General features: G+C 35.2%; 1 protein-coding gene across 1 annotated transcript in view; it reads left to right on the top strand.

Moving 5' to 3' along the window:
- LOC127456501 (ryanodine receptor 1-like) overlaps positions 1–8,149 on the top strand; it is a 130,126-nt gene extending 121,977 nt beyond the window's left edge. Inside the window, exons 96-106 of the mRNA XM_051725027.1 lie at positions 960–1,090; positions 1,200–1,242; positions 1,329–1,462; positions 1,800–1,860; positions 1,973–2,119; positions 3,046–3,180; positions 3,263–3,419; positions 3,969–4,033; positions 5,541–5,641; positions 5,734–5,785; positions 6,268–8,149. Of these exons, the coding sequence (XP_051580987.1) occupies positions 960–1,090; positions 1,200–1,242; positions 1,329–1,462; positions 1,800–1,860; positions 1,973–2,119; positions 3,046–3,180; positions 3,263–3,419; positions 3,969–4,033; positions 5,541–5,641; positions 5,734–5,785; positions 6,268–6,363 (1,122 nt within the window). The 3' untranslated portion in view covers positions 6,364–8,149. The remainder of the gene's footprint in view (positions 1–959; positions 1,091–1,199; positions 1,243–1,328; positions 1,463–1,799; positions 1,861–1,972; positions 2,120–3,045; positions 3,181–3,262; positions 3,420–3,968; positions 4,034–5,540; positions 5,642–5,733; positions 5,786–6,267) is intronic.
- Positions 8,150–13,524: the final 5,375 nt, after the last annotated feature.

Here is a 13,524-nt window from a genome sequence, read left to right as displayed (position 1 = left end):
CCATATTATCACCGATCCTTGCATGAATCAAGCCACGTACAAGGTTATCCTGGAAGAAAACTTGTTTCCTTCTGCTCTGACAGTGTTCCCCAACTCTGAGGATTGGTTTTTCCAACAGGACAATGCTCCATGCCACACAGCCAGGTCAATCAATGTGTGGATGGAGGACCACTGGATCAAGACCCTGTCATGGCCAGCCCAATCTCCAGACCTGAACCCCATTGAAAAACTCTGGAATGTGATCAAGAGGAAGATGGATGGTCACAAGCCATCAAAAAAAGTTGAGCTGCTTGTATTTTTGCGCCATGAGTGGCATAAAATTACCCAACAGCAATGTGAAAGACTGGTAGAGAGCATGCCAAGACGCATGTTGACGCATATTGATTTCTGAACTCTTCCTAAGTTAAAACATTAGTATTGTGTTGTATATTAATGAATATGAACTAGTTTTCTTGCATTATTCAAGGTCTGAAAACACTGCATAATTGTTTTGTTATTTTGACCAGTTGTCATTTTCTGCAAATAAATGCTCTAAATGACAATATCTTTATTTGGAATTTGGGAGAAATTCTGTCAGTACTTTATAGAATAAAACAAAAAATTTCATTTTACTCAAACACATACCTATAAACAGTAAATCCAGAGAAACTGATAATTTTGCAGTGGTCTCTTAATTTTTTTCAGAGCTATATATATATATATATATATATATATATGTTTTATAAATCTAACAAACTTATTTTTGTGTAATGTTTTGCTTATAAAATATGCTTGTGCTATCTTGTAGTAAATGCCACTTGGTTTGATAATTTGTTATCTAATGCAATGACATTCCTAAATTTAAGTGTGACCAAAGTGTTCAAATACTTTTTGGAACCAATATATATATACATCTGCATTCTGAAAAGCAAGCAGGTGGTTAAGCCATTGTAAGCTGCTAAATTGTTGTACGTGTCCAGGTTCCTTTGGTCATCTTCAAGAGAGAGAAGGAGCTGGCCCGTAAACTGGAGTTTGATGGTCTGTATGTAACTGAGCAGCCAGAGGATGATGACATCAAGGGCCAGTGGGACAGACTTGTCCTCAATACACCGTAAGTGGAAAAACAACATAATACTGTATTAGAATTCATAAATGTATACAAATGTTTCTTGATTACAACTATGCAATCTGAAATGTCATTCCCTTTTATTTGCCTCCAGGAGTTTCCCCAACAACTACTGGGACAAATTTGTGAAGAGAAAGGTCAAGTGCATGCTATACTTGTGTGTGCTATATGTTATGCATTGAGAGGTGTCAGTGAGAGTCTCCATGGTGTGTTTGTGTTGCAGGTGCTAGACAAGTATGGTGATATCTACGGTAGAGAGAGAATCGCTGAACTGCTGGGAATGGACCTAGCCTCTCTAGACGTCAGTGCTATGACACACGAGAAGAAACCTCAGCCTGATCCCTCAATGTTCACTTGGTAAAGATGAATGTGTGACACACTGGGCGAAAAGTATGTGGACACCCCCTTGCAATTAATGGGTTTGGCTATTTCAGCTACATGTATTACTAAGAGATGCACAAAATCATACATACAGCCACACAATCTCCTTAGAAAAACATATATCGTAGAATGGGGTGAATCAAGGATCTAAGTGACTACCAACGTGGTCTGGTGTGGATGAACTGGACAGAACAAATGTTCGTGTCCAAATACTTTTGACATGTATACTGCATGATAGTCCTGGGGTACTGTTAGTTGCAAGATTCTGTTTCTCATTATAAAAGATTAAAAATCTCACCTCGTGAATACACAGGTTGACGTCTATTGATATCAAGTACCAGATCTGGAAATTTGGTGTTGTGTTCACTGATAATGTAAGTTTCAGCAAATGTATGTTTTCATATACAATTCCATCAGTTAAGAATATTTACAGTTGCAATAATTGTCATTCATTGGATACTTGTTGCACTCTCTTATTCGGCTCAGACCTTCCTGTACCTGGTTTGGTATATGGTCATGTCCGTGCTTGGTCACTTCAACAATTTCTTTTTTGCCTGTCATCTGCTGGACATCGCTATGGGTGTCAAAACCCTGCGCACCATCCTGTCCTCTGTAACCCACAATGGCAAACAGGTACAGAGATCATCATATTTGACTGAGATTTTATAGAACTTTACTCCCAGTATGAAATTATTATACTAACTTATTGTATTAACTAACCAATATTAGTTAGTGCATTATCTTAAAGGAATATTAAACCCAAAATGAAAATTCTATTACTATTTACTTGCCCTAATGTCGCTACAAACCCATATGAACACAAAAGGTGAAAAAAAATAAAAATAGTCTTCACAAGGTTTATTTGACATATAATGCAAGTGAACAGTGACTCTGGTCTGTCAAGATTAAAAAAAAAAAAAAAAGTAGAAGTAATCGATAGGACTCATGCACTATAATTCCAAATCTTCTTCTGTGTGAAGAACAGAATGAAATTTAAAGGTGTTGTAAGCAATTTTTTTCATGGAAAAGTATACAAAGAAATTTCATACTCCAGAAAGATATCACTGAAATAAGTGTCCTGAGAAGCCTCACCTGTCTCTCTGACAGCACTAGACACTATAAACAGCAAACAAAAATGTTTCCGCAGGCCGCGGTCTCTGACGCTTTCTGCCTGTCAATCATTTTGCACATTCTCATTGTATTTTAGTTGCAGCAAATTATTGAGGCTTAATGCCATTTTTATGCCAGGTTGTTTATAAGAGTTGTCAGTTGTGTATCTGTATAGAAGAACTGGAATATACTGCATAAGTCATATGGATTACTTTTACAGTGGTTTTATGATTTATTTCCCCCTTTTTGGATCTTGACAGACCAGAGTCACTATTCAATTGCATTATATGGCAAATAAACCCTGTGAAGACTTTTCACTTTTGTGTTCCATGGAACAAACAAAGTCAAACAGGTTTAGAGTGACAGTAGGGCGAGTAAATAATGGCAGAACTTTCATTTTTGTGTGAACTATTAAATTGTTGCTGATGCTGATTGTGATTGTGCTTTAGCTGGTGATGACTGTGGGTCTGCTGGCTGTAGTGGTCTACCTCTACACCGTGGTAGCCTTCAACTTCTTCCGAAAGTTCTACAACATGAGTGAGGATGAAGATGAACCGGATATGAAGTGTGACGACATGATGACTGTAAGTGTTACACGTGCCTACATTTGTTCCAGTCACCTATTGTTTCACACTTGACATTCTAATGTTCTGCCTTCTCTCTCAGTGTTATCTATTCCATATGTACGTGGGTGTGAGGGCCGGTGGTGGTATAGGAGATGAGATCGAGGATCCGGCTGGTGATGAGTATGAGCTTTATCGTGTGGTCTTTGATATCACCTTCTTCTTTTTTGTCATCGTCATCCTGCTGGCCATCATTCAGGGTGAGGAACAGAGTTTTTAGAGAAAACCCACCATTCTCTCTCTGTCTTGTACTACATCTACAATACATGGCCAAAAATATTTGGACACCCCCTGGTAATAAACAAGTATGGTTATTTCAGCTACATCCATTACTAGCATGTACTAGCAATGCCCCTTTAAACAAAGAAATGTCCTCAAAGAAATCATTTACTGAGTCTTGTATGGAAGAACCTGAGCCCATATCTGAACCCCAAGGTTGGAGACCCCCAGACACTATACCCTAACTTCAGTGCCTGACCTCACTGATGCTCTTGTGTCTGAGTGGGAGCTAATCCCTACAACCATGTTCTAACATCTAGTGGAAAGCCTTCCCAGAAGAATGAAAGCAAAGGGAGGACCAACTCTTGAAATTCATTGTCAAACAAGCACATATGGCTGTGGTGTTTGGCTGTCCACACAATTTTGGTCATGTAGTGCATCTCAAAGTCAGACTGTAGTGATTAATATGATTGATCAGGTGATTTGACTTGATATTTGTCAGAGTAAATTGATGTTTGTGTTGTATGCAGGTCTGATCATTGATGCCTTTGGTGAGCTGAGAGATCAGCAGGAGCAGGTCCGAGAAGACATGGAGGTACAACTGCTCTCTCTACATTTAGACACCTCATCCCAAGCATCACACAATAATATACATTTCAAATGTCCAACATGAAGGAAAACTGTCTCAAACATACTCCCTACAGTGGGCCATGATTTCTATTTTTATAATTCAGGGGAAAACGCATTAATTGACCAAGATTGATATTTTGCCTTTAGCAATACTGAAGAAATGACACGGTTACAACATTGTTACCAAATAAGAATAACATCAGTCCTAAATGTTCCAAAGTTTTTGCATATTTTCCCACATCAACCTCCTGAGATCCGGGTGGGATTGCTGTGTGCATTTTCTATTTCCGTCTGTGATTTGTTACTAGTAGCACCTAATAACTGTGCAAACTAATTTCTTAGAACAGCAAATAGTTTTCCTAAAAATGTATGTCCTCATATGGGGACAGTGGGACTATGTTTTCAGATTTTAATTAATAACAAGCTATAGAAAGTCAGCTTTGTGTAACGATTTTTTATTACAATGTTTTCTCTACTTTGGCAACAAAATCTCAATGTTCTCTCTCTGCATTGTCAAACAAGTGGTAGCCAGTGCTGTAGCATTTGAAAAATCAGAAATTGGCTCCATCAATTCTAAATCTATGTATTGTTCGACATAATTCGATGACTACCAATCATGTCGATCGGTGCAAAATGTCATCTACAGCCGGGAACTGATGTCAGAAGTGAATGCTCTTGGCTGCATAGGAAAGCTATAGGCAGCTGTATTGCTGCTTTGCTGCCTTGCTGCCTAATCAGTCAATGGCTTAACCTACAGCATTTTGTATGAATGCACTGATCTCAGAATAGATTGAAAGGCACCTTATTTTCATCCTACCTTCGTAAAAAGTCTCCGAAAGGCAGCATTTTCCAGCTTCAGGACGGTCTTGGGTTTTTCATTAATAAAGTCCCCATGTCCTCTTACGAGGACAACATGATTAACACTGTGCTGTCTTGTGATAAATCACTGAAATTTTCAAATTGGCACATCAGATCAAACTACAGATGTTACTCTTTTGACACCAACATTTTTCAATATAAAAACATAATGAGGTTTCTTACCAGATGTATTTTTGTTTGGTCTGCTTATGTAAAAGCACTGTCTTGTTTTATCATGTGACTCCAGGCTTGGATCATTTAACCCTTAAATTAAAGCCTAGAGTCTCCTGATATGAGGACAGTCAGTTTAAATGAATTTATATTATGTATGGGGTTAAACAGCAACTATATACAATATAACCTGGGGAGCTATAACCTTATGAATCTTAAGTGAAAAGCAAATTACTTTACATAGGTTTAATGTATTCAGTCCATTTAGTCCAAATAATAAAAACAGGATCTGTCTGAATCTTTAGAGAGGAAGTTTTTTCATTATATATATATATATATATATATATATATATATATATATATATATATATATATATATATATGTGTGTGTGTGTATATATATACTGTGTATATATCCATTCATTTTTCATGTGTTTTCATAGACTAAGTGCTTCATCTGTGGAATTGGAAGTGACTACTTTGACTCGACTCCACATGGCTTTGAGACGCATACAATGGAGGAGCACAATTTAGCCAACTACATGTAAGTGGATTACAACATATTTTACTCTGCAACAGTGAGATGTTAAATATTTAGTTTTCTTATTTTGAATCCCTTTCTTTTCTGCCCTGCAGGTTCTTCCTGATGTATTTAATCAATAAAGATGAAACTGAGCACACAGGACAGGTAATCATTTTTATTCCTATCACTGTTCAATCTCATTGTATTTCTGATCATAAGTAAAAAAAAAAATGAACAACTACAAAAATGACGTTTACTTCTATATAATAGAAATACATAATAAATAATGCAATAAAATGTAAATTTGTAATATGTTCCAAACCTGTACGACAAAACAAAAACAAAAAAGGAGTTAACCAAATGTTAGGTAGAGTGTTCAGTCTCTGTCACCATTCACTTTAATTATATGGAAAAAATATGCATTGAAATTGAATGGTGACTATGGCTAACTTTCTGCCTGACATCTCATTTTGAGTTCCACAAACAAAAGAAAATCATATGGATTTGGAACAACACAAGTATGAGAAAGTGATGACATAATTTTTATTTTGGGGGGAATTATCCCTTTATGTTTGCAATTAAGTACATTAAAAATTGCTATAAATTTAAAATGTATTCTTTCTTTGATTATTTTTTTCTCTTTGCAGGAGTCATATGTATGGAAAATGTACCAGGAGCGATGCTGGGACTTCTTCCCAGCTGGTGACTGTTTCAGGAAGCAATATGAGGATCAACTTGGCTAATTCTTCATCTTGGAAAGTGTGTGTGTGTGTGTGTGTGTGTGTGTGTGTGTGTGTGTGTGTGTGTGTGTGTGTGTGTGTGTGTGTGTGTTTGTGTCTGAGTATAAGTTAAGCTATGAGGGTCAAAGATAAAATTGTGAAAAATAGCCAAAAGAAGGGAACAAGAGATAAATGACCGACTGTGGCCTTGATTCTGTTCTCTCGACCCTCATCTTAAGAAATAACACATCAAACTGACTATGTAAACTCCCTCATAATGCTTAATACCTTTTGATTTCCCCATGTGTTTGACTAAATGAGAGAAATTACCTTAAAATTGTGTGTCAGAGAGATGGAAGAAGATATTTTCTACACTACATGGCCTTCTCCATAAAAGAAGCCAAAATGAACTAACACATCTTAACAAAGCCTTCCTTTCCTCTCTCTATTTTGTCTATGTGTCAGTTTGAATCTAAACATAATCACAGTGCCTAATGTCAAATCTACTACTACAGTGAGGATTGAAGTATGATGATTTTATTGATAGTCTGTAAAGATCTTTTTATGTGTAGAACACTAGCTTTCTAAAACCTTTAATTTGAACCAATATAGTTTAGCTTGGTTTTATGTCTATTTATTTATTTATGTATAACACAGAAATATAGCCATATGAGTGGCGCATCCTGCTCTGTGACTTATATAAAGAGCATTTTGACAAATAATAAGCCGGACTTTTTACCTGGCACCTCGTGCGAATGTGAGAATGTGTGCAACTATCTTACACAACTATCTATTAAATATCTTAATACGATTTTATTCTTGAGAGGAAAGTATTACAACCCCAAGATTTCTCCTCCCCCCCCCCGCAGAACCCCCCTCCGTTTCATGTTTCAGAGAATTAACAATTTTGCAACTGTCTGTTTATGTGTAAGATGTGATCTATAGTATTGTGAGCAATTTTAACTGTAAAAATGTTAAGCCACCTGTTTTGCACTCTATAGTCTTATAATGGGACACTGTGTCCATGACATGCATACACTTCCATGGTATCCTGCTACTCAGTGCTGTATTAGAAATATAGAGCAGTGGGGATAGTTAGTGGGAAATTTTTTTTTTTAAACTTCCTCTCTAGATATACCAGACAATGTCCTCCTACTCTGATTATGGAAAAGAAGCACTAGCATATCTATATGCACAAGTGTTTCAATATTATTACCTGTGCAGTTCAAATGTGCATGTGCAGAAATCTGTCATTTGTGACCTTGACAGGAACTATTCTGTTCAGACTGCAACTTATCATCTTAAATACATAGATTATATATTTTTGTTGGAGCTCCAAATAATTAATAAGATGCTCTTGAGTATTTATTATGTACCTTTTTGGGAGAAAAACAGAATTTAGGTAAAAAAAAAAAAAAAGAAAAGATGGACAATAATTCAAACTAGATTGTTAACATGTAGAGATAACAAAGATTATGTGTTTTGCCTTCAGATTTGTATTCTTTTCTTTTTGGCAAAATCTCATATGTTATTTTTCTGTTAAATATAGATGAAGTATGTAGGTGTAGGACTCTGATATTTGTGCATCAGAAGTCTCCAAGTGACAGAAACTTGAGCAAATAAACTTGCGTGCATGTTTGACCTTGTGTGTTCTGCAGACAGCACATTAAGTGTGTGTTGAGGTCTTTGGGTGTGTTTTGCTCTGAAAGCTCAGAGAGGGAAGAGAACTGCTCTCTACTTTAAACCTGACTGTGTATCAGCCCTAATCCTGTGTTTTAATGCACATTAAACAGATTACAATATTTTAAGAGCATTGCTGTCTGAACTCTGTTCTTTAGCCATGAAAGTACAGGTGTTTGTTAGTTTCCTTAAAGAGATCGTTCACCCAAAAATGAAAATGATTTTATCATTTACTCACCCTCATGTTATCCCAGATGTGTATGACTTTCTTCTGCTGAACACAAACGAAGATTTTTAGAAAAATATCTCAGCTCTGTATTTCCATACAATGCAAGTGAATGGTGGCCAGAACTTTGAAGGTCCAAATGCACATATAGGCAGCATAAAATTAATCAGTAAGACTTCAGTGGTTTAATCCATATCTTCAGAAGTGATATGATAAGTGTGGGTGAGAAACAGATCAGTATTGAAGTTAGTTTTTACTATAAATGTCCACTTTCACATTATTTCACATTTTGAAAGTGAAAGTAGGGATTCACGTCGTGCTTAACAACGCCCTTCAGCCGTGACTATATTCACAATATAGCTCGGCCTCTCATGCCTTATTGCTTAAGTAAATGATGAGAGTATTTTCATTTTTGTGTGAACTATACCTTTAACTTTAAAATTGCAACTTCTGGAACAGTCACTTACTCTTTAAAATAGTTCATGAGAATTTATTTGGATTTATTTATATGAGGGTCAAATTTTCTAGACTTAATTTTTAAATATATTTTCTCAAATTTTCTTTAAAACTGAGGATTTATTAATGAGGTAATGATAAATGTGTTTGTACAACTCAGATCTTCCCTGAGACACTGTAATTGATTACTTGATGCCTAATCCTAATAGTGAAGATGAGGGTAAAACTGAGTTTTCATTCACAATCATTATCAAACCACCAATATGATGTTTGTTACATGTGACCTAATTTGTTTTACAGAGCATTACGGTTAATAGGTCAGGCAATGAGGACTGTAGAAAGGCTTATTGTAATTGTGGTCTGTGCATGCAACCTCACAGCAAGAGCTGTTGTTCATTTTCACTTCCTGTATCTCTGGGGGTTTTTTGTCACGATCTTTCAGCAGCATATATCAATGCTTACAGAAGAGATCTTACATGATTATTTATTATATTTGAAGTTTGCTTAAAGTTTATTAAAAAATATATGCAATCTATTTTTAAGTATACTTAACATCTTTAAAGATGTTACAGAATTATTTTCTTGCTATTTTTTGGTCTATACTGAATAACACTTACTGTGGTAAATGTGGTCTTAAGAGCACCCTGTGGTCAAACTGAATGTCAAGTCATAAACTAGACTTTACTGTAACACATCTAGTTTATACCTGTGTGATTTGATAGTTGAAAAGCAGCACGTTTTACCTGGTGATTGTCTGTGTGGCTATATGTGTGTGTAGTGCAGTGCAGTGCTTACAAACACTTCAGTTTCTGTAGTAACAGTTCCTCAAATTATAATCGTGTTACTTTTACTCTTTAAACACTGGAGGGAGACAAATATGCAATTTTTTTTGTTTACTTGGATTGCAGGAGAAACAAATTTCAAGAAAATATACACTGATCAGCCACAATATTAAACCCACCTGCCTAATATCGTGCCGCCAAAGCAGCTCTGACCCATCGAAGCATGGACTCCACAAGACCTCTGAAGGTGTCCTGTGGTATCTGGCACCAAGACGTTAGCAACAGATCCTTTAAGTCATGTAAATTGCGAGGTGGGGCCTCCATGGATCGGGTTTGTTGGTCCAGCACATCCCATAGATGCTCAGTCGTATTGAGATCTGGGGAATATGGAGGCCAAGTCAACACCTTGAACTCTTTGTCATGTTCCTCAAACCATTCCTGAACAATTTTTGCAGTGTGGCAGGGCCGTTTTGGAGATGCTCTGACCCAGTCATCTAGCCATCACAATTTGGCCCTTGTCAAAGTCACTCAGATCCTTACGCTTGCCCATTTTTCCTGCTTCCAACACATGAAATTCAAAAACTGACTGTTCACTTGCTGCCTAATATATCCCACCCTTTGACAGGTACCATTGTAATGAAATAGTAAACGTTATTCACTTCACCTGTCAGTGGTTTTAATGTTGTGGCTGACCAGTATTGTGGTTAGACATCAATCCTCACCCCAGGCATAAAAAATGATAATGTTTATAACATACAGTAGCATATTACCTTATTAAATCGAATGACTAAGCTTGTTAAAAGTTTCCAACATGATATATGACATTTTATTGAAGTGATTTTATTCTAACATACTATAGTCTACTTTTATACACATTGGTCTATACATATGGGTATTTAGCTTATTCTAAAAATGCAAAACGTTTTCTATAAGGTTAGGGTTTGTGTTAATCTTAAGCTAATATAAATAGCTTTATAATTTAAAAACAATAGAAGCCTATGGTATGTCAATCTGCGTGTGTTACAGAAATTACAAGGTGTTTCTTCAATTTAAGGCACTTGCATGTCCCAAGGATTGATTTTTATTCAAATTAACAGATTTTAGTTATTTTCTTTTGTTATATGAATGTCACATTATTAAAACTGACTTGGAAACTTTTTACCAGGCTGACATAATTTATTTTTGGTACTTTTCAAATACCATTTATATACAGATTTTATTGTTTAAGCCTTGTCCCAGACTCAGACTTTAAATCTTCACATTCACGTTCATATTCTTCTTTTATTTTCGGTGATTTACATTCTTCATGCATATTGCCAACTTCTGGGCAGGGAGGAGAATTTATAGTAAAAAAGGACTTAAATATGGATCTGTTTCTCACCCACACCCATCATATCGCTTCTGAAGATATAGATTTAATAACTGGAGTCATGTGGATTGCTTTTATGCTGCCTTTATGTGGTTTTTGGATCTTCAAAGTTCTGGCTAATTGCATGGACCTACAGAGCTGAGATATTCTTCTAAAAATCTTCGTTTGTGTTCAGTAGAAGAAAGAAAGTCATAAACATCTGGGAAGGCATGAGGGTGAGTAAATGATGAGAGAATTTTCATTTGTGGGTGAACTATCCCTTTAAGATGTGGTGGAAATGACACGGTGGTGGGAATTTTCATGACTTTCAAGAACAAAAATGACATAAATCTCCTGTTAATGCATGTACATACGCTGTTGGACATAGTAGACAAATGTAATAAAGTTTTCAAAATTTCAAAAGTTTTCAATTTTTCAAAAATTACCATGTTCCTTCCATAAGAAACTGTCCTTCACAGTTGTTATCTGTGTACATATTTCTTCAAAGGACAGATTAGCGGCGTTTAGCAGTAAGCGTGGTGTTTAAAGGACTGTGGCTGTGTGTGACAGTCGTGTTTAGAAGGGAAATTGTAGCGCATGCGCATTCTGTTAAGATGCTTTCGCCTGTGCTTTTTTCTCGCATCTCAGCGTATTAATGATGGAAAGCATTAGAAACTTCAACAATATCAATAATACAACATTTATTATTATTATCATTTTCATAGAGTGACTATTTGCACTAGGTGTGAATACCTGCCACATAGTGCAGCTATTTGCACTGAAATAGTCTGGTGGAAACAAAGAAATTTAAGACAGCCTGCTTTGAGTATTACAGCAATAGTTCAGTGTGAACAGAACCAGTAAACAGTATGAATGTTTTTTTTTCTCTATGCAGATGACCTGGGTTCTAATCCTCCTTTTGACCCAGTTTTCCCCCATCCTGTTTCTTGTCTCCACTCTTAATATTTTTCTTTAATAATACTTATAATAATAAATAAGATGATGTTGTTTAAAGGCGTTTATATCTTTTAGAACTGGAAAATGTAAAACTAATATTGTGGAGATTTTGTTTGTGTCTGCAGCTCATGCTCCTTTCCAGTCTAATCGCAAAAAAAAAAAAAAAAAAAAAAAAAAAACAAAGCAAACAAACGTGTCCCCACTTACGTCCACTGAAGTGCGGAAGCAATCTTTGTTCATTAAAATATTTTCATCTGAGTGGATTAGAACACAAAGTATCTTACACAAGAAGCAAATACTACCACTCCACCACCCAGTCAAACATAGTGATTAATGTATTTCTTCAGTAACCAACAATAACTCATACAGAAAGTAACAGGTGTAGAGCTAAACTTATCGAATTTACTATGTGAAATATTTATTTTAGAGCTTGAACAGATCATCAAAACTGACTGTTCATCAAAACTGACAATTTTTTTTTTTTTTTTTTTTTTTTTTTTTATTGAAAAGAATAACAAATTTACAAACAAAAAAGGCATTAACAAACAATATTAACCATTTACAGTTCTCAAAAGGCAGACATAGTTAACAATTATAATACGTGACAGCAATAAATTTAAATTAAATATAAAGTAATAGAAAAAAAAAAAAAAAAAAAAAAAAAAAAAAAAAAAAAAAAAAACCATTGAAGAGATACGTTTTTGCAAAGGGGTATCAAAAAGCTATGGGGTACTTAACTCGTTGAAAAAGTTGGCTACTGTAATAGCTTTTTCATTTGAAAGGGTACCAAGAGATGTGGCAACTGCTTTAAGTTCATTAATAAAGTAAGGAAAGGAAGGAGGGGTTTTTAAAAATCTGCATTTGTGAATAAAGTATTTAGCAAGTTCAAAAAGGTTATTCATCAAATAGTGTTGTGAACAATCTTTCTTAAGTACACCAAACTTAATTTGTTTGTATTCAATAGGATTTACACATGTAATAATACATGACATTTTACTATATAATTGGGACCAAAATCGCTTGGAGTAATTACAATCAAAAAAGATATGCTTAGTGGTTTCAATATCAGTTTCACAAAATTGACAAGTGTTTTCTCCAATATCAAACTTTGATTTAAGGAATTCTTTAGATGGGTATATGTCATTCATTATTTTGAAATGAAGTTCTTTCACTTTAGGGAGACTTGGAAAAGTAAGATAATTCAGTCTCATTTCCTTCATCTCTTTCGGGTTAATATCTTTGAAAATATAGTGACGTTTAATTCGATTTGGATTAAATCTACCAATGAAAATACTTCTAATATATTTGTTGTTACACTTATGATCTCTAATAGATAAATTACCCAGACAGAGAGATGGGAGAGCGAATGTCACAGAATAGTGTGAAAGAATCCCTTTTATCAGTAGTATCATGTTTTTTGGTATGGCATTTATAACTGTATAAAATTCTTTAGGGTGACATACAAATCCATGTTTTGAACAAAAATCATTGTAATTGAACACATTACCATAATTGTCCATCATATCCAACAGGGAATAAATATTATATTGAACCCAGTTTTCATAAAATAAAGACTTGTTATGGTGAACAATAAAACGATTGTTCCAAATACAAGTTTTATGTGGACTAAAATTGTGAGAAAATGCTAATTTCCAATAAAGGAGAACCTGCTGATGGAATGCAGATAATTTAAGAGGCAATTTGGACAACTCAAAGTCACATTTAATCAAAAATTC

This window comes from Myxocyprinus asiaticus, chromosome 18 (assembly GCF_019703515.2).
Source record: "Myxocyprinus asiaticus isolate MX2 ecotype Aquarium Trade chromosome 18, UBuf_Myxa_2, whole genome shotgun sequence".
NCBI lineage: Eukaryota > Metazoa > Chordata > Actinopteri > Cypriniformes > Catostomidae > Myxocyprinus > Myxocyprinus asiaticus.
Note: the sequence above shows the minus strand (reverse complement) of the source record. Positions and strands in the feature narration are given on the sequence as shown.